Source organism: Scomber scombrus, chromosome 4, assembly GCF_963691925.1.
Source record: "Scomber scombrus chromosome 4, fScoSco1.1, whole genome shotgun sequence".
Classification (NCBI taxonomy): domain Eukaryota; kingdom Metazoa; phylum Chordata; class Actinopteri; order Scombriformes; family Scombridae; genus Scomber; species Scomber scombrus.
In genome coordinates, this window is record NC_084973.1 from 4,587,419 (window position 1) to 4,613,287 (window position 25,869).

The window sequence follows — 25,869 nt, forward strand, 5'->3', positions numbered from 1 at the left end:
GGTGCAAATAGGAATAGTAGAAATCAGTGCAACAGAGCACTTTTGGTCTATATGGGTCAAGTTCCAAAAACAGTGGATACTACACTTCCCATATTCCAACATGGTATCCATGCAATTCCTCATCTCCACAACCCAGGATTTAATGCATGCTGTCTGTTGTAAATTTGCAGTCTTCCAGTCCAAACTCAGATAAACCCTTTTGACATTGTGATGATGTAATCAGGTTATTTAGACCAAAGAGCAACTCCAGAGCCACAGAAGATATATTTTCAAGTGGAAAATCAGTGAAGTGCCTCTTTAAATAATGTAGATCAGATACCCACTCAAAATCCCTCCAGTGCAAATTCTAATTCAAATTACAACTTTCTGGTCAAGATTTGACTCCCTGGTAATATTAAGAAATAACTTCGGCAATTCTGCAATTTGATACCAGTTGTTTCAAATGTATTTTTTCTCCCTTCTTCTTTCCCTTGTCATGCAAATATAATAAGGAAGGTCTACAGAGGAAAGTTTTGAATGCAAATGAAGTTTTTCTTTGCCAAACCATAAATAATGAATTATTTGCCCTTACATGACCATACACAGGGCATCAGTGAATTTCAGTTCCAGTGATTTTCAGCCTATGTGAATACTCTCCTTATTACATGGGGTCCTCATTTTGTGATGAAATCTTAACATTATCCTCAAGACTCTTTTCAGGACCAGAATCAGAGAGTCTTTTAGACACTCTCTCCTCTCTCCTCCTCTGGTCTTTTACCTGTCCATCTCTGAGGATTGGTTTTTGATTTATCCTCCATCACTTCCTTCTTCACTTCCCTGCAGGGCATGAGGGCCCAGCAGCATTACAGTGCAGAGCATCTGTTCTCTCTACCCATTAGTTAGACACATCCTCAGGATGTAAGGCTGTGAGGCAGGACTCCAGGCCTCATATCAGCCTCTCTTCCGGGGGAACTTTGAGGACACTGCCCATCTCCAGTCTGGCACCGGCCACCTCCTGTGAGCTGGGGCTGTAGGTGCCCTCTGACTGACGCTTCTTCCGGGCTGTGATGATTAGGAAAAACACTACCAGGATGGCCACTAACATACACAGAGTGGTCAGCGGGATGGTCACCGCCAGCCAGGGGACTCGCTCCTTATACTGCTCTTTCTGCAAGAAGACAAAAATATCATGACAAGAACCCTTTTTCATACTTTGTTTTAATAGGACAATCTTTATAAATGTATTATAAGTTGTAACTAATGGATGTAATAATAAACCATTTGTGTTTTACTTTCTTTCTAACATATTCTAGGGCAAATTGGCTCCACTACAGCAGTTAGAAGCTGAACCCTTTGCGAACAAAGTTAAACAAGAAGTATTATTTACAACATATCCTCCATTCTCCTCCATAATTAAATGAGCACAGATTGATTGTACCTGCACTTCAGAATGGCCCATAGGAGCATAATATGGCACTTTCCAAAACCATTACAAAGAAATGATGTTTAGGGTGTGACAGCACTGTGGTTAAGGTCTGCTTAGGTTTAGGCACAAAGACGACTTGGTTAGGGTTAGGGTTATGGTTAGGGTTAGGAGAGATCATGGTTTGGGTTAAAATCATCCCTTGAAACATGGTTTCTACTTCGTTAAAGCTACACAACCTACGTCGTCATAGCAACTTGTTGTTTTGGTAGTTTTTAAAAAGCTGTCCCAACTCACAGTTGAAAATCATAATACCATAACCATAACCCCAAGTTGGAAATAAGAAGTGAACAGTGGTCTCCTGCAGGTAAGTCCACCTTGTGCCATACACCCAACCCACCACTTTCTAATGATGTCACCTTATATTGACATCACCTAAACTGTGTCACCCCCAGGTCATAACTATAACAGCTGCTAGATGTCGTAAATTTAACGAAAGGGTGTTTTGCAGACTGAATTTTAGACCTATGCTGACGTTTCTTCATGTGAAAGAACTACAGCTCCTACGAAAATCTTATGTCATCATATTGTACTTTTTCTTCCATATATATAATTCATCAACACTTTCTTATGATGTAATCTTTTATATTCTTATCTGTAATCTCTGCTGTCTAAAAACCAAAACATTGTTCATTCCTCTCGGTTCTGCTGTACATGTCTGAACTAACCACAACCTCTCAACTAAACATAACATGTAACCTGCTATGGTCAAGGTTTTATTAAAGGCCATAAAACACAGAACAATATTAGATTTCTTTTTTTTTTGTTTTTTTTGTGTTTGTAATGACCCGTCCATGTCAATATAGATAGGATGGAGTAAACTACATAACACACAATTAAAAAGGCTGTATATTTAGTTATTTATGTTACCACAGTGTGAATCTTAACAGAGGATTTCTGGCTAACTTTCTTTCTTACTGGTTTCACTTTGGCTCTATATAATTAATCAGGTCCGCGGCTGGACATGTTAGGGTGTTAATTAAAGGATTTTCTAGCACATGTTCTCCAGTCCTTGTCTCCTCAATTAACCCAAAAGTTAAAAAGACAAAAGCGCAGGTGTGAAACAAACAAATAAAACACTGAAAATCAATGTGCAGTGAACATAAAAAGTCCTAAAAGGGCCTAATGATTACCACTAGCAAATTACACAAAACAAAGTCACACTATTATAAATCTATCATAAATAACATGGAGTTTCAAACCCATAACTCAAAACAGGTGCCGTGTAGGTGAATGAACTCAGAGCTTAGTGTCGGTGTAAAGGTCTGTCACTTACGTTGCTGTCACACAGTGTGCCGCTGAAGCCCAGCACACAGACGCACTGGAAGTGGTTGAGTCTGTCCAGACAGGTGGCACCGTTGAGACAGGGGCCGGACTCGCATTCGTCTATTTCTGTCTCACACCTGAAACATATCAGCAGGGCTTTAACACAACGCTGACTGACAGAGTAGCAGCTCTCACACACACACACACACACACACACACACACACACACACACACACACACACACACACACACACACACACACACACAGACTTGGATGCTATTCAGACACACTTTCTACTGAGTAGCAGGTGTGTGGGGAGGAATGTGCAGTGTGTGCAGCTCTAACCTGGCTCCTATGTATCCTGGTTTACAGGTGCAGTTGCCTCCAGAGTTGCCTCCTATACAAATCCCTCCATTAAGACAGTCTGTGTTCGAATAACAAGCCACTGGAGGGAAACGCCACCTATTGGACAAATAAACATACTTTCTATTACACGTATGATTCTGTGGTACTATTGTAGAGGTAGATGAACTGAATTGTTGAAAAGCTTGAATTAAAAGCATGGTGAAATCATGACGCCAACACACTAACAGCAGTTTGAGACTTCAGCAGTCTGAGTTAGTCATATCAAGTGATATCTGACACATTTACAGTCTTTTTAGCATCAAATTCCCTCTTAGTGTTTCCCTGTTGAGCTGTGGTGGAAGTATAGTAACAAAAAGAGGGACTTTGGCAGATTTGACTCATTTGGACGTCTGAAGCTTCATATTAGCTTCAGATCAACTTTTAAATACTTTTTTACACATATGGAGGACTGTGGATTTAGTCCTCCATCACTTCCATTGTAAGTGCATTATGAAGGGATCTTCTAATGGTTTGTATGAACAGGAAGAATGATTACAGAAACTAATCCTTTAATGAAGCGCAAAATAGCTATAATTGTCATTCTAGCCATAATAATACAGCTGTAGTGGTCATAGTGACAAAATGTTGAGAAGATTTGTTAAAAATGAATATCATGGGTTTGATCACAGACACATTTAACATGTCCATCAAAGGGGCACTCCTGTGATTCACATCATTTTTTGGGACTTGTGTGAGCCAGATTTTTTAAAAAGAAGAAAGAACTATCATGACTTTTAGTCCTTAGTTTGGGTCTAGCTCCAAAATTCCTATACTTCCCATACTGCAGCTCAGTAGTGTCTTTCACTGCAATGTGGTCATACTAGATTTCACCAGGTGAACTTTCCTTGCATGGTGTGCCAAAAAGCAGAAAGGACAGGAAACTGTGCTGAATTGTAAACACTTAAGAGTCTTGCGCTGCGTTACCTCTGGAACTCAAGGTTCAGTAGTGCCAATTTTGCTACTTGAAGTGAATACACCTCACCACACTGAAATTAATGTGGAGCAAAACCATCTTGACCTGCCTGGTAAATATATCTCAAACTACACAGTCCCAGCTTGTAACACTTGATTTCTTTCTTTAGTGGTCTCCTAGTCCAAGTCGTAATACTCAAGCAAACAAAGCACCTCCAGAGACATTGTAGAAGTGTTTATACAGGCTGAGTAGTACTCCTCATAAATTACTTTGACATGTAAAATCAGGGGAGTGTCCCGATGCTAACAAATGTAGCCTATTTAAATGATCTATAAATTTGACCTGTTTTCTCCCTGTCACTCAAGGAATGTGTGTTCATGGTTGCTCTTTGCATATGAACAACAGTCTAACAGACATAAATTATGCTATAGAGAAACAGAGGTCTGTACTCACTGGCAGCGCTTGCCAATGTATCCAGGAGGACATGAACACGTGTGAGTTCCCATTGTTTCCATGCAGGTTCCCCCGTTCACGCATCTGAACTCCAGACAGTCGTCAACCTCATCCTGACAGTCTTTCCCCGCGTACCCAGGCTCGCATTCGCATTGGTAGTCTGCCAGGAGGTCCTTACATGTGCCATGGACACAGGGGCCTGAAGAACACTCATTTATCTCTGTCTCACACAGCCCTCCTTCCCATCCTGGGCTGCAGCTGCAGTTAAACTCATTAAACTGATCTTGACACACACCCTGGTTGAGGCACGGTTGAGAATCACAAATAGGGGCGCCCTGGCATCCTACTATCGGTTCATGCCCACCCAGTCTGGAGAAGCGGCTCGTCTGAGGGGCGTCTGGTACATTTACAAGTGGCAGGTAGACTCCACCCACTCTCATCTCCCCTAAACATCCAGTGTATTTCTCAGCCAGCCAGATTTTGGTATCATTGAGGAAGTTGAGATTTCCACCAACGCCGTAGCTGCCTCCTGCTCTCTGCCCATCCACTGTGAGGCGCCATCGGGACACTGACTTGGTGGGATCAACCATGCTCAGCCGGATGTGGTGCCACGCTCCGTCTGCGATGATCCTGTCACTTGTGAAAGCCAGCAGCTCTGTACTTGCCCCGCTGTCCAGTTTGACCAGAAGGGTGGAGTTGAGCAAGCCAATGCAGAATACTTCAGCTTTGCTGGAGGCCCGCAACAAGGTCCCGTCCTCATCCCGTGTTCTTATGTCCATAGTAACATCAGTTACAGGGCTCAGCAGGGAGCTGTTGGCAGCATACTGGAGAGCGTTGTCTTGAAAGATGGCTTCGGTTAAACCTGTCGGAGGAGAAGATCATATGAAGCCAAGAATTACATGAGTTACTAGGAGCTGTTGTCACTAGAAGCAAAACATACTTTTTAACTGTATTTGTATAACTGAACATATTCAGCCAATTAGCTTGACAGTAATGCTGGAAGAAACTGAATTGATGGAAACCATGACACCCACAAGACGTGGCACGAGATAGAAGCTACCAATCATCTTCATCAGGTCTAATGTGTTTTCAATAATCATGTCAAGGTATCACAATTGAAAGGACACTTTACCCTTCCATGTACAAAAGTCAGTTCGCTCTTCATGGGAAGTACTTCTTAGTGAAAACAGCTGTATGATGTCTTCTGTAGCTTCGAAGGAGCTTTGTCAAGTCTAAAAATAACCCTGATGATATCATTGGGGGGTTTTTTCAATTTGAATTTTAAGATTACACATGTTTAACAGAAAGTCAGGTGTGTGAAGCTTGAAAGACTTGGGTATTTTCCTAGCAGAGGTCTAATCAAAGAACAATCCATTTCCATTATACGAATGTAGTAACCAGTTTATTGGAAGCTTGACAAATATAAGGGAGTAAATTTCAGCACATTTTATCATTTGCTGCACTTATTGTGTGCACTAGCTTTATGGATGTGAAATAGTAATTCGCTGAGGTACACTGCTTAAATAGCAATTTAAAAAAATAACATTCACCATGTAGCCCTATGTGCAGGGAATCACTAACTCTAACATAGTAAGGAGTTCAAATCCCATTAATGTCAAACATGAAAATTGAAAGGTGAGTAAACTCATTGAGATCACTGGAAGTGATTAGTATCCCTTTAAGTGTGATTTTGATCCAATTTCAGTTCTAAAAAAATGAAAGGTTAGGTTAGGGTATCTCATGCCTTGTAATGTCATTATCACATTTTCCATGTGCCTCTTTTACTTCTGCTTCTTATTTTATTTCTACTGTCTGGAAAAATAATCCACCATAAAATATAGGGTGTATATATTGTTTCTGTGTGTCAGTATGTAGGATTATCTGTCTTTTCAGCACATCTTGAAGCCAGACTGTTGAGGCCATTGAGTTCCTTTCCTCTTTTGAACTAAGGAGTTTTCCCTTTGATGTCAGTTAGGGTCTTTACCATTTAATGTTAAATAGCCCTTCTGAAACATTTCAAGACTGTAAGTCGAATTAGGAAATTAAGAGCTAAACAAATAAACAAGGCCTGACCTGACCTGACTTGCCATGTCTTGATAAAGAACGTGATAATCACTGCTAAAGGATTACTCACACTCATAACCGTCTTTTAGGTCCACACACTTCACTCCATCGAAACAAGGGTTGTCGACACACCACAAACGTGTCTCGCACAGTCGGCCCGAGTAGTTAACGGAGCAGTCACACTTGAAGTCATTCCAGGTAATCTGACACTGTCCACCGTTGAGACAGGGCTCATCCTGCGTACAGACAAACAAACGTATGGATTAGATGATCGCTTGTAAAATCTCTTGATGCCACTGCAGAGGTAATAGCCGCAGAGGGGATTGAGAGGTATTTTCCAGATGAAAGGGATTCACAACCAGATCAGTGTTAATAGGGTTGAGGCAGCACAGTACAAACCCAGATATCAGACAGCTCTACAAGATTCTAACACAGTTTGCTGCAGGTCAGTGTTAGACCAGAATATAGGAAAATATTAATTGATAATCTCTGATATGTTGTTTCTAATGCAGCCTGGTTGATTTTCAGCATTGTTATAATGATGTACACTGTAGCTCTTGGAATGTCCAATAACTCTCAACAATGGAGGGACTACCATGAAATTTAACTGAGACATTCATGGTTCCCAGATGATTAATCCTACTGACTTTGGTGATCTCCTGACATTTAATCTAGTGTCGCCAACAGGTTAGACTTTCCACTTGCCCAACACAGTTCATGACAGGAAACATCTTAAACTAATCAACCACAGCTGTACATTGCATTAATGCAAACTTTAGTCTTAACACCTACGGCTGATAATTGAACTTAAATGCAGTTAAGTACAGCTTTGACTGATGAAAGCTGAGCAAATCCCTTTTGATTTAGGTAACAATGTGGTCCATCCTCTGGTGACACCTCCTAGGACAAACTTTACATGTGGAAAAGAACAGCAAAGTTGCATATATTTTTTTATCAATTCAAGAATCTAGATTACTGCCTCACTGCAGCCTCTTTGACGGCTAGATGGTTGTACTATTTTGGTTTCCTATAGTTTAATGCAATGCTGTGGAAGTAAAAAAAGATCAAATTTAAAAGGTGCTACACAGTACTGACCTCGAAGAAATATCAGCCACATCATACATATTCATATTTTCTTTACACTGTTTTGACAGAGGCAGACACTTTTGTTTAAAGTTAAAGTGATGAGCATACAGTCGACTATACAATATTTCTGTTTTACCTTGCATGTGTCATCACTTTGGCATCCTGGCAGCACATTCTCCTCTGCACTTGTCTGGTACATCTCCACCCCCTCTGTGTGATCCACAGTGGACAGATGTTTGTTGTCCAGTCGAATGTCTTGCAGGCAGCCCTTGAAATTTCCACCCCAGGCGTTCATGTCCTTGCCTTCAGGGAGTCCTCCGACATACGCCACATCCCCTGCCTCGACACTCACGTTCCCTAAGGCACGTTTGTTTCCTGCTTTGGGGAAGACCACATGGCCATAGTGCACCTGTACAGTCACCAAGTTGTTGTTACCATCTGTGACGAGCTTGGCCTCTGACAGCAGTGTGGTGTGAGGGCTGTAGATAGCAACTGTGCCTTCCTTCAGGTAGATTGTCAAGTAAGGCTTGTCTTCTTGACAGAGCTGCAGGAGCAGACCATTGTGTTTGAGGGAGCGCATTATAAAGGAGATGGTGAAGTTTTCTCCGTGGGTTTCTGAGATGTTGAAGGCGGCATAGCTGGTGGTGTTCTCATGACCAAAGGTCCAGGACAGGTATTCTGAGAGGGAGATGGGAAACACAGCATTGTCAGTATACTTACCCCAACACACCAATGCATGCTACACCTGTATCAGCAATGCTTTATTTAATATTTCTTTGAGTGGGACTCTAGTTTTACAGTTAGCTTTCAGTCTGTATGCAGTTCTAGTCAGGAGGGGTACTACGCAGCCAGTTGAGCAGATGTATCATTTCTTGGAGCTTTGTCAAGTCTGAGAAAATCACTTAAGTCACTTGAGTGTCTCAGTTTGAGCTTGAACCATACAAATTATTTTTTTTAAATGTGCATTACAAATTGTAGGCATTTAGTTTGACATGAGCATCTACATACTACTTCACTACATAGTGTCTCTTAAAAGTAGTTATGTAATTTTGCATAGCCCAAACAGCAGTAAGAGGTAGATTGGTTACAAAATGAAGGAGGTAAAGAATCTTAGACTTTGATACATCCAGCTTTGACTGGATATAGTGTTCACTGACTCACATGCTCATTAGGAGGGAGTTGAGATTTCATTCACACATTTTATTTTGCCATAGATAAGAAGATGCTTCTTACTGCATCATTTTTGCTGTAAAAGTAGAGTGTATTCCTGCACATCTATAGAGTATACTGTAAGTATTCTCACCTTTCTCACAGCTTTCTCCATAGTAGGGCCGGTCACACTGACAACTGGCCTTAACCCACTTGTCGATACACTGCCCACGTTGCTTGCATGGGTCATCACGGCACCAGTCTTTTTTGGTGCATCCCAGTTCCAAGCCCTTGTTCTCCTCTCTGATGAGGTCCTGAGGCAGTAGCAGTTTATGGTCAACTTGAAGGTCTTCCATACAGCCAATAAACCCCTTCCTACTGGATGAATGGGCCAAATATTCTGGTGGTGCCCCTCCTACATAGATATCTTGAAAGGAGCTGGGCTGAAGGAAAATGAGATGATTGTGACCCTCATTCTTCACCTGGCACCCTTCCTCACAACCAGGTCCCTTTACAATCAGAACCAGCCTCTCATCCATGATCACAGTGACTTGGCGCCATTCCCCATCATTGACTGGGCCAGGATAAACGACCTGCAGCATCTTTCCTGACTTCACCCTGGCCTGGAGGGAGCCCCCGACTAACTCCAGGGAGACGAAACGTGTCATGGTGCCCCGGTGGTACAGCACCATGTCAGTCAGAGTGCTCTTGAATCGTAGCTGCATGTCTAGACCATGGTTGGCAGTCTCTCGCCTCGTCCTGTTTTTGGAAACAGGCAGCAGCATGTGGACGTAGCCCTCAGAATTGAAAGAAAAAGTGGTTGAGGTGTTGCAGCGTTCTCCGGTCCAGCCGGGAGGACATAGGCAGGTGTAGCTGTGCTCACCATTGTCGGTCAGCATGGGAACACAATCTGCTTCATGTTGACATTGGTGTTCTTGGCAGCCCACCAGGCGGATATCACAGTTGCGCCCACCCCACGGCTCCTGCCCAGGTTCTGGCTCAGGACACTCACACCTATAGGAGTTGACAGCGTCTTCACACGTGGCGCCATTCTCGCAGGGATTGCTGTCACACTCGTTGATGTCCACCTCACAGTGAACGCCTGCATGGAGAGACACTGATGTTTAGTGCTACAGTTTACTTCCCCTTACCTCTTTCAATTGGATAACCATGGACATAAGTCATATATTATCTATTAATTTAATCGCATGAATCCGGTGAGTCATCAAGCAACAAGGGGACCTGGAAAGTCAAACTAAGCAACTTGATTAGATACAGAACTCAACATGCAGGTTGAGGCAGTGCATGCATTTTTCAATTATTGTCATTTGCAGATGAGGAAATGACTGGAGGAAATGGGCATTAATTGCAAAATTAGAGGTGAATTAGATTTGCAGCCTTCCACAGTTAAACCCGGGTTTTTCACAATGAGTGTATTGACAAGATGTTGAAATGTAGAATTATATGCTTGTCTTATACCAGATACTAACCCTGTGCCACAGTTAGTCTTTCTGCCTGGTTTCAGTAGTAGGAGTGACCTCATCCAATTGCATTCAACATTAAGCCCTGGCAGTAGCAGTCAACTTGCATTAGCATAGTCCTTTAAAATACTCTACACCCAAGCAACCCTAAAGCTGTTCGTCCTTTCATTGCCAAGACTCCACCTTTATGCACAAGCATACATCTTTTTTCTTTGCTAGTGTAACTTAAAAACGCGCTATACCATACTGTACCTGTCAGCCTCCAAGGCCCACAGCAGCAGCACAGCAGCACCAGCAGCAGTAGCATCAACCTCCTTCCATCCATGATCCACTGAGTCAACACAAGTGAAACGACCCGGTACCCCCTCTCTCTCCCTCTCTCTCTCTGTCTCACTCAGCCTCTCTCTGTCTCTCTCTCTCTCTCTCTCTCTCTCTCTCTCTCTCTCTCTCTCTCTCTCTCTCTCTCTCACTCTCTCCCTCTGTCTGTCTCTCTCTCTTTCTCTCTCTCCCTCCCTTTAGCTTACAAAGCAGAAGTGCCTCAACTCCTCCACTCTGTCCCAGGCCGAAAGACAGGAGTGATTGCAGCCCTGCCCACCTTTTCTTTTTCCTCCCTCCCTCATCCCTCCTTCCTTCCCTCCCTCCCTCACATGCCCTGCTCCTCTCCTGTAGCCCAGCCCTTGCAGAGCGGTAAGCCTCCAGCCTCCAGCTGGCTCCTGTCACTGTTTGACAAGAGGAATGCAGTGCTGCAGTCTCCTCCCTGATCTATGTGGTGGCCTGTGGATGCCCACTAGTGGCAGGCACTGCTGCAATCAAGCCACAGGAGGTGCTACAGGTCCAGGTCTTCATATGGGGCCAGGCCCTAGCACAGCTGGACAAAACACAGAGCCTATATTGATCTTATATGAATATATGGATATAAGCTGTTAGTTTCAACTACTTGTGTTTGAATACAGGATTATGACCAGTGATCTGTTTTTTGTTCTTGAGTTCTAAAATTTGTTATAAGGAAAAATAATCTGCATTCTGACGTCAAACTTGCAATTCTGGATTGACATAGTCCAAGTTTAACTTCACACTTCTAACTTTTTTCACAGAATTCTCAATTACTAAGTAACATATTTTCTGTATTATGACTTTATTTCTAAGGGAGATGAAGGACAAGGAACAAGGACATATGATCATTTATTTTATTTATAGTACATATGTATTTGAGTTTAATGACCAAAATAAACTATAAATAAATAAACCAAAAAACTATTGGGAATAAAGTCTGATTTTTGAGAATATCATCAGAAATGTGAAATGTACATAACATTAAAATCTTACATGATCAGACTTCATCATTTTGACTTTGCTGTTTGATTTCTGAGTGTAATCTCACAAAATGAGATATAAAAAAACAATGTTATTGATGTTAAATGATGTCATTGAACCTCTGGGGTGTAAGGGAAAATAGGTGTTTGGAATAATGGTTCATTTACAATGTGACTGGATTGGACTGTATTATACTGTATGTTTTTCTCAGAATTTGCTCTAGTCTCCCATTTCCAACAACTCTGACACAGTATGTTTTAACTCTTCCTTTATTCACACAATTCTAAGATTCATGTCAAACATCTTTTTTCCATTATCTTCTTTCATAATGGCAACACCTGCAGTATTCTCTTACAGTATCTGACGTTATAAATGGTATAAATAAGTAAAAGCTCCAGCAACACTTGTACACCTTGGAGGTAGGTGAGGTTGTGCAAAAAAAACTCTTTTCTGGTATAAATGGCATAATCAGAGGGAATGCATTATACAGTGACACTGATGTTTTGTCTAATGATCTGTAATTAACTAAAACAGATACTACGGTAAGCTTCAGAGGCATACACCTGTTGCTTATAATGTAAAGTGTGAATCTGCAGAAGACACATTGTGAAATGCATCATTCACTCCTAGATGTTTAAATGATTTATGACAGACCTAATAACCCTAACCCTTAATCCATACCTAACCCTGGACAATTTTAATCCATTGTCCTGCATCAGCCTTCAAAGTCTCAAGTCAATCAAACTCTAGCTTCTTAACTAATACAAGCATGGCCAGAGGGCATGGTAGGGGTGGTCGCCAGTTTAAGTGGCAGCCGCATCACGCACGTGTAAAGTCAATCTCTTGCGCACGTGCACTGCAAAGTTAATAGGATTATATTTTTGACCCATATGGAGTTTTCCTCTATCTTTACTTGCTGCTTGATAAAAGCAGTATTTTTACGGTGGAGGGCTCCAGTTCATTCAATGCAGATCATTTAGAATAAGGTCCTTGTTTTGCTGACCATTTTTTGTATCTTTGTATTTTTTTTCATCAGGCTTTAATTGGGCTCCTAATCAGCTTTACTGTAATCTCCCCTCCCCCTTAAAAATTTCTTAGGAGACCCCCGTTTAAAGCCCAAGATGACCAGCTGACATATGGCACCTTTTATTGGCTTTGTTGTTTTCTGTTATGCCCCTCCATACCATATGCCCCCTCATCCCCTACTATCCTCAGCTCTGTTGTGGCCTCCACATCGCGCGGCCATAATACAGTTAGCAAATTAGCTTCTCGTTGTGTTGATGAGATCTTTTGGCTGGATTCCTCACTTCTAAGTCCAGATTTTGGGTTTCAAGGTCAGCTTTTGGTGTGGTTCCCTTTGTTTTGAGCGATGCAGGGACAAATCTCCTATAATGAGGAATTAAAACCATGGCTGGTCATGAGGAATGATCTGCAAGAGGATAATTAACCCTTTATTGTTTGGGCAAGGGGATTGTGAGACCTGGTGTGGAGGCTATCTGTCTGCACTGGTGTCCCCTGAGGACATTTAGTTCAGTTAAGATCTGTTCTATTATTCCAGTATTTGAATGAAGTGTTCATTGCACATGCTCCACTTCATTAAAAAACTACCAAGTTAATTAACCAAATGTATGGAAGACAAAACAAAGGTGAATTTGTATTCGTATTACATTTCAGGTGTGCTCTTTTTCAGTTTTATCTCCAAATAATTGCCTTCTTTGACTTCCTTGTAACAATATCGCTGTGTTCTCCATTCTCTGGAAACAATTCTGTAAAGATTCTGTTAAAAAATACCGTCAACCTTCTGCCAATGTTAACAATATTCAGCCTCTGCAGAAAATGTGTTTTTTTTGCCAGTACTCCAAGGTTCACCTTCAAGGGTTTTACCCCCTAAAAAAATGCAAGCGCAAGCAACACCAACCACATGTTTAGTTGTAGAAAAGCGAGGAAAGTCAGCGTCATCCTGCTGCACAAGCTCACTGACCACAAACCTATACAATGACAAATATAAGGAAGTACCTGTCTTTGAACTGATATTTATAGATCTACTTTTGTGCATCTCTCCAATTAGGAACTGCAGATGGAAAAGATTCCTGCCACCACAGAGACTCACCAGAGTAAATGAAAGCCTGTCAGTTTAGGGTGCTTAGCTGTTGTACATTACACAGCTGGTAAGAATCACTTCTAATCTGCAGCATTTATCATTCAAGTGAATGAGAAGGTGTGTCTAAACTTTTGAATGGTACTGTATACTGTCCCATTAGCATTAATGCCATAAATGTAATACAACTTATTTTTCTGTATGATCACATGTCAGCTGGTTGAAAACAGAATGAAAGAAAAAAAAAGACATAAGAAATATTAAAGCATAATGTTAGTTGCTGATATCAGCTGTTTTAAATCGCGGGCTCATTCACAGCTGTGTGGCCAGTAACATCAAATGAATTCAGGTTTTTGGCAATTTTTTCTTATTAGTCTTTTTATCTGTTTTTAAATTCTAATATATTATTGTTGTGTGCATCATGTGTTACTGTTGTGTGTAAGGAGGGTTAGCAGCAAAGCAAGTGGTGTTTATGTGATGTTTTCCTTAACCGAAAAGTAAGTAACCGAAATATTATGGAACTCGTGCACTGAGCTTTCAACCTGCTCTGAGCAGATGTGAAATGCACTCATTCTAGGCCCCAAGATTTCAGTAGACTACACTGCTGGATTTGGATCACCACACTTTCTAATCGGCCTCTCCTCCCACTGGGGCACATGTCACCTACATACCAAACTGTAGCAGTCAATGATATGACCTCAGTGCACCCCAGGAAATCGCCAGTTCAGAGCTGCACTCCTCGCCATGTGCCAACACCAAAATAGAGCCCCTACAGTCAGTGATAGAAAGGATGAGCGGTAACAGGGACAGAACCCTGTGGAGTGCCGGTGGAGGAAGAGCAGCTCAGCAAAGGTGTTTTGTTAAGAGATAAAGAAAAGGAGGAGATAAGATGTTTTTTTCCCTACCTGTGAAGCCAGCTGGACACAAACATTGATAAGAGTTGACCAGATCCTTGCAGCTTCCTCCATGTTGACATGGAGCAGACTCACATTCATCCACATTGACTGAGCAGTTGTCCCCTGAAAGAGCAACAGAAGTTCTCATCACTTTATGACTTACTGGTGATGAGGTATAAGGTTTTTGCTGTGAACTGGCTTACCGGTAAAGCCTGGCAGACAGCGGCAGATGAAACCAGCCGCCTCTTCATAGGTGAAATTAGCTGTGTCGAGTTCAGGCAGCACCCCGTAGTTCAGGTCATCTGAGCGCTGGAAACACTCGCCATCGTATTCACAGGGAAGCTGCTCACACTCATCTATATCCACCTGGCAGTTCTCTCCCTCGTAACCTTCACATACACACACGTATACAAACACACACACACACAGAAAATACATGTCAGTTAGAAGTTTAATGTTAGTGTAATCACTTACTGTTTGCTTTAATCATTCTGTTTCTTTTTCCATTGTTAGTTAGTGAGAGATAATGTTAAGAATGTCAGCTGCAGCTGCTGTAATCTATCAGTTGTGTAATAAAATGTAAAGATATTGATATTTACATGAAGAGGTTCTAACACTACATTTATTTTTGACAAGTATAATCATGTATTAGTTAATGATATAAGAAACACATAAGTAACACAGTACTATAGGATAAGTCCATGCACTGTTGAATCTAAAAAAAAAAAATTCTGAAAATATCAAAGACTTCACCAATTTCACTATGTTTGTTAAGATAATGATGTTCTTTGTATATTTATTTATTTTCAAATTATTTTTTTATCTTTTTCTTTATTGTATTGTATTTGCAAATTGAGTTTCTTTTGTTGTCTTACATGTGTAACCCTGTCCACATACTAGATGACCTGACCGATACTGGATTTTTGGGGCCAATATCGGGAATAAAAAAATACAATATCGATATCTATCAGCCAATAATCTTACATATACATATTTTTTTTATAATGTGGTTATCAAACACTTGTGACAAAGTAGGCAGGATATTTTACAGTTTAACTATAAACTTTATGGTATAAAACAGCATCAGTGCACTGACACAGTAAACTTCACTTGGAATGTAATTAAATTACTATAAATAATAAAACACAGCAACATTTTTATTAAACGGTGCATATCGGACAGCATATGCTTATACCGATATATCTGTGATAGACCAATATCTTCCAACAATATCAGCTGACCGAAAAATTAAAGGCTATAAGCTAAAAAAAAAAAACAACTAAAAAAACAACAGAATTCTGAATAATAAGTCGTTTTCTGAATGGTTGATACTTTCAGGGTGTGGTACATATGGCAGATATGAATTAAGCCACACCTATTTAACTCTTTAAACCCACTTGGAAAAATGTTGCCCAAGGTAGACAATAGCATATACACACACACACACACACACACACACACACACACACACAAACACAAACACTCACAAACACAATTATTATAGCAAGACTGCCCACATCTGCATTTTTCCCTGTCACATTGTGCTCATGCATCACTTTGCATAATTAATCACAACCCTGAAGGATCGAAATTGTGCCGCACTGCTGCTTTTATAAGTGTAGCATAAATAGTGAATGCTGCAGCCCTGCTCTTCAGCCCCTTCCTGCCTCCTAAACTCAAGGGGCAGATTATTTAACTCTTATGTTCTGATTGATTTATGTGTGCAGAACCTCCAGCATCCAGAAGACCTTTCTTTCTACCATTTGCTAGCATTTCATTTCCTAATTCCAGTTTAGTGATTGCATACTGATGCATGGTGACTGTTACCATTTACAGAAAATCAAAGAATTGCTCATGCTGTGACAACTATGTGATTCAGAGTGTATCTGTATGTAATATGTTCTGATAACCTACACTGAGCAGTGGTGTGTGTGTGTGTGTGTGTGTGTGTGTGTGTGTGTGTGTGTGTGTGTGTGTGTGTGTGTGTGTGTGTGTGTGTGTGTGTGTGTGTGTGTGTGTGTGTGTGTGTGTGTGTTACTGCTGCAATGTCTGAGAGTTATTTTAAATTATCTTAAGATGTAATACTCAGTATAATTGTGTACCTGGCCAGCAGAGACAACTGTACTGGTTGAAGCCCTCCAAGCATGTGGCTCCATGTTGGCAGGGGTCAGAAGCACATTCAGGAATATCCTCTTCACAGTGGTCACCTACAAAGCCCGTCTCGTCACAGTCACACTCGTAGCTAGGAGAGAGCACAAGCACATAGAAGCCAAGTTAAGAGATGACACATATCAAGATTCACTGTTTGGTACGGAATATTATCAGGGAATGGCACAAAAGGAGATTCTAAATTTCTAAATTAACATTGCATCTCCATGGCGTCATGGGTCTGCAGCGATGACCTCAACAGTGTCTGTCAGTTGCTTTAAAGACGTTATCATTAGGCATCCAAGCTAAGACAAGTGGTGTGGGATGACAGGCAGGGAACCTCGAGCATGTCTCTTTGTGACATGTTAAAACATATTCTAACAGTAGCGTAAGCAGAGAAAAGTCAGCAACATCACACAGTAAATGCCAGTTTTATAGAAATATACATTTATAGAGATTTTGCACATTAGCTGGCACTAGCCATTATGAGCTACTGGTCACACCAGACGATTAAAGGCTGTACTAGCAAAACGCCTAGGTGGGTTGAACTGAGGAACAGTGTATTTTATTGATAAGGGATTTAACTTTTAATCTGTAAAAAGACAAATATCTATATGTACTGTATTAAATACTTAGAATGATTATCAATGCTTTAAGACCAATTCAAATAGACAAATACAAGCACACCTTGCATGATCGTGGTCAACAAGTCTAAAATAAATAATAAAACCTCAATAGAAATGGCACAGGGCAAAAGCAAATAGGTTATTTCATGGGATTGACTCAGTGAAAGCACACACTGCACTTGTTTAGTTAGTCTTTTAAAGGGGCATTTAAAAAGATCACTTGGTTATATGAATGGGTTTGTCATTTCGCTCTGTACATCAACCATCACCCTGGTGTCCGAACATATGTGATCAGCTTATACTGTTTTCTGGGCCATTTTGCATGAGTTGTCTCGTCCCGAAGCCTATTTAAATATAACATCCTTCCTTCCCTTGTCATCCTGACTCCCTGCTATTCCCACTAGTGCTACTACCAGGTATTCACAGCACCTCCAGACATCCACTGACTCATTGTTATGATTAACAGTAAGTAGATTAATTCTTATCCCTTGGTTAACTTTAATGTCTACCATGCAACACAACACATCGCTGGATGACACATCTCCTCAACATGGAGGGAGACATAAACACAAACGCACTTATATATAGACATATAGCAATAGCACCAATTCAGTTATATTAGTTCTACACATAATGTCAAGATAACCACCAATCTAGCTCAGTTTATGGGCCTAACCTTTATTATAATTGGGCATTTTAAATTATGAATATCTCACCAATAGCGTTAATCTAATGTGAAGCCCGAGAAATTCACTCAAATGTGTTAAATTTGTATGTGAGGTATGTGCACGCAGTATAAACATGCATGTGTGTGTGTTTGTGTAGTTCTACCTGTTGACCCCGTCGATACACTTGCCCCCATTCAGACACGGCATGCTGGCACATTCATCAATGTTGACCTCGCAGTCCTGGCCCTGGAAACCGGGCATGCACTCACACGTGTACATGGCGACGTGGTCTCGGCAGGTAGCGCCGTTCTGGCAGGGATGCAGCTCGCACTCATCTATCTCTATCTCGCAGTTAATCCCTGCAGGGTACAGTGCAGAGATGGCAGTGGGCCAATGCATGAGATTGGCAACACTCCTAATTATCTTAGCACACATACAGATAGAACACAATAACACTGGAGGTGCCAAGGGCTCAGCTGCAGATAGACAACAGCAGCACAGACTAATGCTACTTAAACATAGCCATGCGGCCTATTTTCATATATTTAAAGGGTATAAAAGCTAAACCTGTCTTACTCTCTATACAAAGGTAAAAATGAAGCACTATACTATCTGAACTTTACCCCCAAGATTGTAGGTTTACATTCAATTCAACAATGTTCAATCACATTAAAGGGTTAAAGTTCATTGAAAACACTGGATCAGCATCATTACCATATTAAACCTTACTGTAATCCACTAAAAAGAACATCAAGCATTGGTCAATTCTAGTTTAGAGAAGGCCAGATTAACCCTCTTAAAGGCCATGAAGGAAAACTGAGCAATGGCCCCCAATTTATGTTATTTAATGTTACTAATTTTGGAATTAGTATTAATAATTCAACAAACAAAATTAACAAAATTAACAAGCAAATTGTTTTCAGGGGTCACGTGTCAGAGAGGTTTAGAATGACTGAACTACAGTATTGCCTGAATTAGAGGAATATGTGGTTATGGGAAATATACTATGGCTAAGGTATGGTTATGATCACGACAGGGGCTGTAGGTCTATAATGGAAAATGAACTGTGGTCTCCTCTGGTTGGTATTGGTGTAAAGTCATCCAATATGGACGTAAGTCCAATAAATACTGGACTGACCAGGCACACTCAGATGGAAACCTCATTATACTTTGTCCAGATGCAGAGAAAGACCAACCCTCTTATTTTGGAATACCATCCTACCCCAGGTTTGCTATGTGTCAGATAGTTTTTGGTAATTGGTTAAACATTGACTTAATTATGAATATGCATCATATGGGTCTGATACCGATATTTTTCACCCTGAAATTAATTAATTCATGGGGAGTCAGTTTATACTTAAATATTAAAATGCTCAAATCAACTAGTTACATTACAATCTCCTAAGCAATAACGTCAATTTCCTCTTTCAGAAGTCCAGACAGTTGTAAACCTAATGTACTGTAGACAGTGTTTTACCTTTGAAGCCTGGAGCACAGTCACACCTGTAGTGATCCACCTCATCCAGACATGTACCATTGTTTTGACAGGGTCGGGAGGCGCACTCGTTGATGTCCAAGTCACAGTGGTAGCCTTGAAATCCAGGCACACAGAAGCACTGGTAGGCATTGACCCCGTCTTTACAGATGGCTCCATTCATACAAGGTTCAGACTGACATTCATCTATGTTCTCCTCACAGTTCATCCCCTGGTACCCAGCAGCACACTGGCACCGGTGACCAGTGTCAGGTATGTCCATACAGGTGCCACCATTCTGGCATGTTTCATCTGAGCAAGTGGTGATGTTATCCTGGCAGTCTTCCCCTCCTAATCCAAATGGACAGTGGCATGAATAGCCATTGACTCCGTTGACACAGTAGGACCGGACACCTATGCAAGGGTTGCTCTGACATTCATCTACATCCTGGGTGCAGTTGAGGCCTGTGAAGCCATCCAGGCAGTGGCAGGTGAACTCATCAGTACCAAGTGTGCTGGTACAGTTTGTGCAAGGTGACATGATGCAGGCATCATACAGTTCATCACAGTTTTTACCCATGTACCACACCGGTCCTTTAGGGCACAGGCACACATAGTCACTCAGGTGGTCGAGACATGTGGCACCATTGTTGCAGGGAGACGAGAGACAATTGTCTGCTGCCACCGTGCACAGTAGGCCTGAAAACAAAGGGGCAAATTGCTATTAAAGATGACAATAAAAATAGACAATACTGTCTTACCCTACAACGAATCCCAAACTGGGATGGAAAGAAGTAGTACTTCCCAAATGCAATTACCAAGTACCTAGATAGCTTCAAAAAATCTGTTAAAGCAGGTTTAAGTAAAGGCCTTTTTTCTTGAGAACTAATAAAATAAAATAGTGCCATCAACAAAAACTCACATCATCAGTAGAAATTCCAACAAAAGTACCACCTACAATGTTTGACTGACAGGTGAACTTGTGTAATCCAATATTATCCCCCATAAAGATAATAAAGCTAATTGAGCCAGAGTTAAATGTACATGACTTCATAACTATGAGTGAGCATATGTATACCAGATGTAACAGTTTACCTGCTGGTACATTAACCTTCCTTCGCAAGCTGTAGCTTCATTACCCTGTGGCTTATACAGTGGGCTACCTACACTACAACTCTTGGATTCTGTGCAACTCCCTTAAGTAAGTGTAAGTCCCTCAGTTAAGGAGAAAAGCCTTGACCTTCAAACTTGAGGAGAAAATTTAAGGTGCTTTGTGCAACCATTGCCTGACCTTTAGAGGTGCTTAGAAACCAATCTGGTAATGGTAAGAGTAAAAAGCCCCTCTCTCCTCTGGACTTAAGACCACAGCAGATGGTGTTAAAAGTAAACTTATTACATGCTAGCAGCTGTCAGTCTTGTCAATGAAAGTTTCACACGCTACTGTTTTGTACCCTGTTTGAGACATCGTACAATAACACAAAACTTAAACCACACAAGGGTTGCTTTTTCTGTCTATCCATCTGTCTGACTCTTTGGTCCAGTGCAAGAAGTCTCAACAACTTTGGCCTAATTGCCATAAAACTGGAGCTTCCGATGACCCCTTGAACCTTTCCATTGTCAACATTATTAAATTGTTGAACATATCCATGCTCCCCAGAGGATAAATCATGTTGGGAAATCCATTAACTTTACCCCCAGGTCAAAATGTCAACTTTGTACACAAGATATCTCATGGCTGGACTGTTAAAGAGTTAGTTGTAGATGTCTATGGTCCATAGATAATCAACCATATGCTAACGTTTTAATGCAACGCAAGGAACTCGATAATTACATTCATGCTCCTATAACCTTGAATTTGGTGATTCCATAACGTGTACTCGATAGTGCTATTATGTGACCAGCCTACAACTGGTAAGGCTCATCAGTATGTGGTTTGTTGGAATGTAATGAGATATATCATCTATGAAGGTTTTGCTGAACAGCTTAACCTTGGCCACATATAATTGATAATTGCACAATGTTTATTTCCCTGAATTTCACAATATTCTCTTGAGTCAAGTGGTTAAGACATCATTTGGCAGCTTGATTAAGAGCGAGAGAGACTGTGCCATACCGTACCATATACTGGTCATACTGGTCAATCCAGACCAGACCATGTAAGGCTGTATAGGCTGTAGCAACAAAGCTTCTGAGTGTATTGAGTTGAGCAAGTGTACATTTTTATTGCTTATAAATTCAGCTTTCCTCCCTTCTAATGTTACAGAGTCTGCCTTCAAAACTGGTAAATCGACTGTATGTGTCTCTGTTAACCACACCAATTCTGACACCTTTTTCTCCCGTGTAATCCCAACAAGGTGCTACTGATAACAGCCACGATCATGGGACTGAGGTGCATTTGATAAAATCATGCCAATAAAGTTGCAGAAATTGTGCTCCTCTGCAAGCATCAGCAACATCCCAGTAACAATGTGTTTATGTTCCCTGCAACACCTGCACCCCTAATTTCACACTGTATTCACTTTAACACCCGTTAGTTCCTCTCACATCCACGCTATCACTTCCTTCATCTGCTCTAACACCAAGCCTTCCTCCTCACATCAGTCTCTCACTTCTCCTCCCACCACCTCCATTGCTTCCCATACCTGATACATCCTGTTTACCTCTGTTTTAATTTGAACGTCGGTAACAAGCTCAAGCATAATTTTTAGAACTCAAGCTGATGCAATGAAGTGCATTCAGGGTTCAAATACAGTAAATTGTTAATGACTGGAAATATGATCTGATATGATCTCCTAACAGGCTCATTCACTTTCTTCATGTACATTTTCTTTTTAGGTTGCTTCCCCTTACCCTACAGGCACCAATTACTTTAAAATTCATGCTCCCAAAGTTTGAGTCTTTAGTGTGTCCTTAGCTATAGACAGTTTCGGTATTTAATTATAATCAATTGATAACTTTAAACATTTGGTACAAGAAGTTTCAGAAGTGTCATTTCCTGTATCTTGCATCATCCATGTTATGTCTCCCTCTTACCTCCCTCACTTGCAATGAGATCATCTTCTTTTCAGTGAGTAACATTTTATTTCTCAATTGTCTTCCCTTCACCTCATTGAAAGCCCAGCTCGTTTTCAGACCTGGCCTATCAAGCTGATATCAATCAGAACAATGCACTTTACCCTGCAGTAACTGTAATCTCATGAATTCTGCAAAAGAGACTAAAAGCGAGGGTCCCCTCACTCTGCACCCCTCCATCCAAACCCCATCAACCATTACACATTCCTAGGAGTTGATAACAGCTCCTCCTACACGCGGCCCATCCCCCATCCCCCAGCATCACTTCATAGATCATTGTTATGACCAGACAGGGTTGATCCCTGGCACTGACTGGTACCAGTACCTCAGCCCTATGATAACACAGAGCAGAGCAGAGGTGACTGTTAGCAGGTAGAAGGATGTCAGGATCAAACTGAAGACGCTCTCCAGAGACCACACCATGTTTCTTGTTGGGGGGGTGATTTAGTTTATCATACACATGCCAATACTCCCACTGATGAGAAGCATTACCTCATCTCATCCTTTTTTGATAAACTCTGATGCTCATATGAAGGGTATTTACTGGTTTCTCAATACTGACTGTTAAAACCGATTATGTGAATCAATGGCAAGAAAAACAGCCCAATTATTAAACTGTTAATCAATGAATGAATCCATTGTGATCCAAAAACTATTAAAAACAGGCAAATGAGCCACATTGCTGCACTGGGTGACATGTTCCTTCATCATCATGAACACACACACACTGTAGTTCATTTTGATTCAATCCCACACACACACCATCCTGCTGCCAGAAATGCTCACTAGAGCACCAAATGTGGATTAATCCACCACAGAAAATAGTCCCCAACAAATGTGCTATCTATACCTGTTTGAGTAACATTTGCTAAAAACTGCAGTAACCAGGCGTTTAAAAAAAAAAAAAAAAGAAACTATATAAATAAAATACATAAATAAAAATGAAACTGTATATTTGTGATCTGTTTTTAAAGATGCATGTCTTCAGTATGAACCAAAGGGAAAGTAGATGTGTCAAAAAGTACTGAAAGACAAATTAACACACTGATAGTTTTGTTTTTAATGAAGAAGGTGCTATAATACCAAATCCATTTAATATCTCAAAATATATGCAGATAAGTGGTATGTGTGTGTGTGTGTGTGTGTGTGTGTGTGTGTGTGTGTGTGTGTGTGTGTGTGTGTGTGTGTGTGTGTGTGTGTGTGTGTGTGTGGTATTTGAAATAAATGTATTAATAATCATAAAATGCACTGTACTATAGCAGATAGAATACATGACTTTTCAAAGACCTCTTAATGCCTTTACATGCTATGTGTATAATGTAATAAAGATACTTCAAAATGAAATAGGATTTTTTTTGTTCCCCCCCACTCTTTGCAGGTGCAGCTGGCACACAGACAAGAGTGTGTGTACCTCGAGACACGGCAACAGCGACACAAAGTCAACAGAGTCACGCTGCAGGGCAAAGGAAGCGGCAGCACTATGAATCACAGAGAAAGGGAAGCCCCTGGCTAACGCACAAGTTGAGCTCAGAGGAATTTTATTGAATCACCGCAAGAGACTGGCAGCTATGCCTGAGTTCAGCTTTGTGCTCCAAAAGGCCCCACAGCAGGTGGTTGCTTTGCCTTAGACAAAAAAATGCACAAATCCTCTCTGAATCAGTCACAGTTACACACCGAGTCTGAGACGCACATCCTTTTGTCTACTGTGTAAAGCTGCGTCACTTCTAACAGTGTTTGCGTCTAGTTTTAGTGACAAATTAAAGGTTTTTATGTATAAGGGACCACAAATCCACCTTTATTTGAGGGACGTTTTAAAGCTTTTAATTGACATATAACAATTTTCTCAGTCAACTTGAGAGTTGCAGTTGGAGTAATGAGTCATCCCTGAGCAATTACCTATGAGTTGGCTGTTCCATACAACATGAGAACACTAATCCTTTCACTGGTTTTAAACATTTCCTTTTTCCTTTGTAAAAGCTATTAATGCTGTATCTATCAGTTTTTTTTGGTAATTTCCAAGTGTCTTTTAGAACACATCCTCCTTATATTAGTCACTGTTTTACACTGAAAGCGGGAAAATGCACTTGTCTCCTCCATGTGTGTCATCTGGAGATGGCAGCCAAAAGAGGCTCGAAGAGGAGAGGGAGGATGGTTACTCCTAGTTTTTGTAGATTAGGCCCTTTTCTAAAAGTGGTGTTGCACAGTGTTGATTTAAAACTATTAGTGATGTGTGAGTCATAATTTTGGGTTGTTCCAAGTCTTGATTACAGTTCTCTTACAAGGTGAACATGAGCTTGCCTTGAATCTTTAAAAATCTCTGCTTCTTGTTTGTGTTTTCGGGTGTATTCTGCTTTAAATCCTCAAGATCTCAAAGTGCCAGGTCTCTTGCCATGCTCCTTAATACCCATCACTCCCTCCATTCAAAGCTGAGACAAAAAAAAAAAAAAAAAAAAGCAGCAACAGTGCAGCCGGACGCTCGGCTCGTTACCATGGTGATCCTTTAACAATGCCACCCAGCCAATCCGTGCAGTCTCTCCGCCACCGTTTAAACGAGCTTCAGATGCTTCACACAAATGAAGGTCGCGGGAAAAATGGGTCAACAGGGTTTTAAGAAGGTGCAGGGGTCGACCAGAAACCCCCCCACCCCCCCACAAGACATATTCCCCAAACCCAGCTGCATATTCATCACACACGAGGGAGTCGGTAAGAAACCAGCTACTTAGATCCTGTTTAATTAGTTCATTACTATAGCATGAATCAGAGAGCTGTAAAGACTCCTAAGTCATGTTTAGAAAAAGCACTGATACGCCCAAGTTACTGACTCATCCATACATAGAAAAGTCATAAATCTTGAGTGGTTACTAGATGAATAAATGTCTCATTAATCAAATTACTTGGTTTTAAGGTGTTGACATTATAACAATTAAAATATACTCTATAAAAAAACTTCTTATTCTTGTATTTCTTGTTTTTGAAATCAAACTATAGTAAAGTTTTGATGTTGTTTGGTAATTCTGGACAAGGATTAGATATGGAAACTATTATTTACTACTGCAGTATGATCCTGTAACACACACACTCACATGTACACACACACACATGCAGTAAACAAGCCTGAATACACACATACACCTCACTTACAAAACCTTAACTCAGCTAAACAATCACTATGATGTAAACCAAGGGAAGGCGTGTAAAGTGCACTTGTTGAAACAGCCTTACCCAGTTTGAACATCATCATGGTGATCAGCACCATCCTCTGATATCTGGACCAAACTCTTCCAAACTCCAT

At 40.9% G+C, this 25,869-nt stretch overlaps 1 protein-coding gene across 1 annotated transcript; it reads right to left on the reverse strand.

The window, feature by feature from the left end:
- Positions 1–925: 925 nt before the first annotated feature.
- Positions 926–25,869, reverse strand: LOC133979317 (protein crumbs homolog 1-like). The gene is made up of 13 exons (XM_062417831.1): positions 25,800–25,869; positions 19,509–20,204; positions 18,195–18,390; positions 16,692–16,831; positions 14,793–14,978; positions 14,599–14,712; positions 8,955–9,902; positions 7,788–8,329; positions 6,636–6,801; positions 4,502–5,363; positions 3,076–3,192; positions 2,739–2,865; positions 926–1,147 (listed from the first exon to the last, which is right to left on the reverse strand). The coding sequence occupies exons 1-13, from the start codon at positions 25,867–25,869 to the stop codon at positions 926–928; spliced, it is 4,386 nt and encodes a 1,461-aa protein (XP_062273815.1).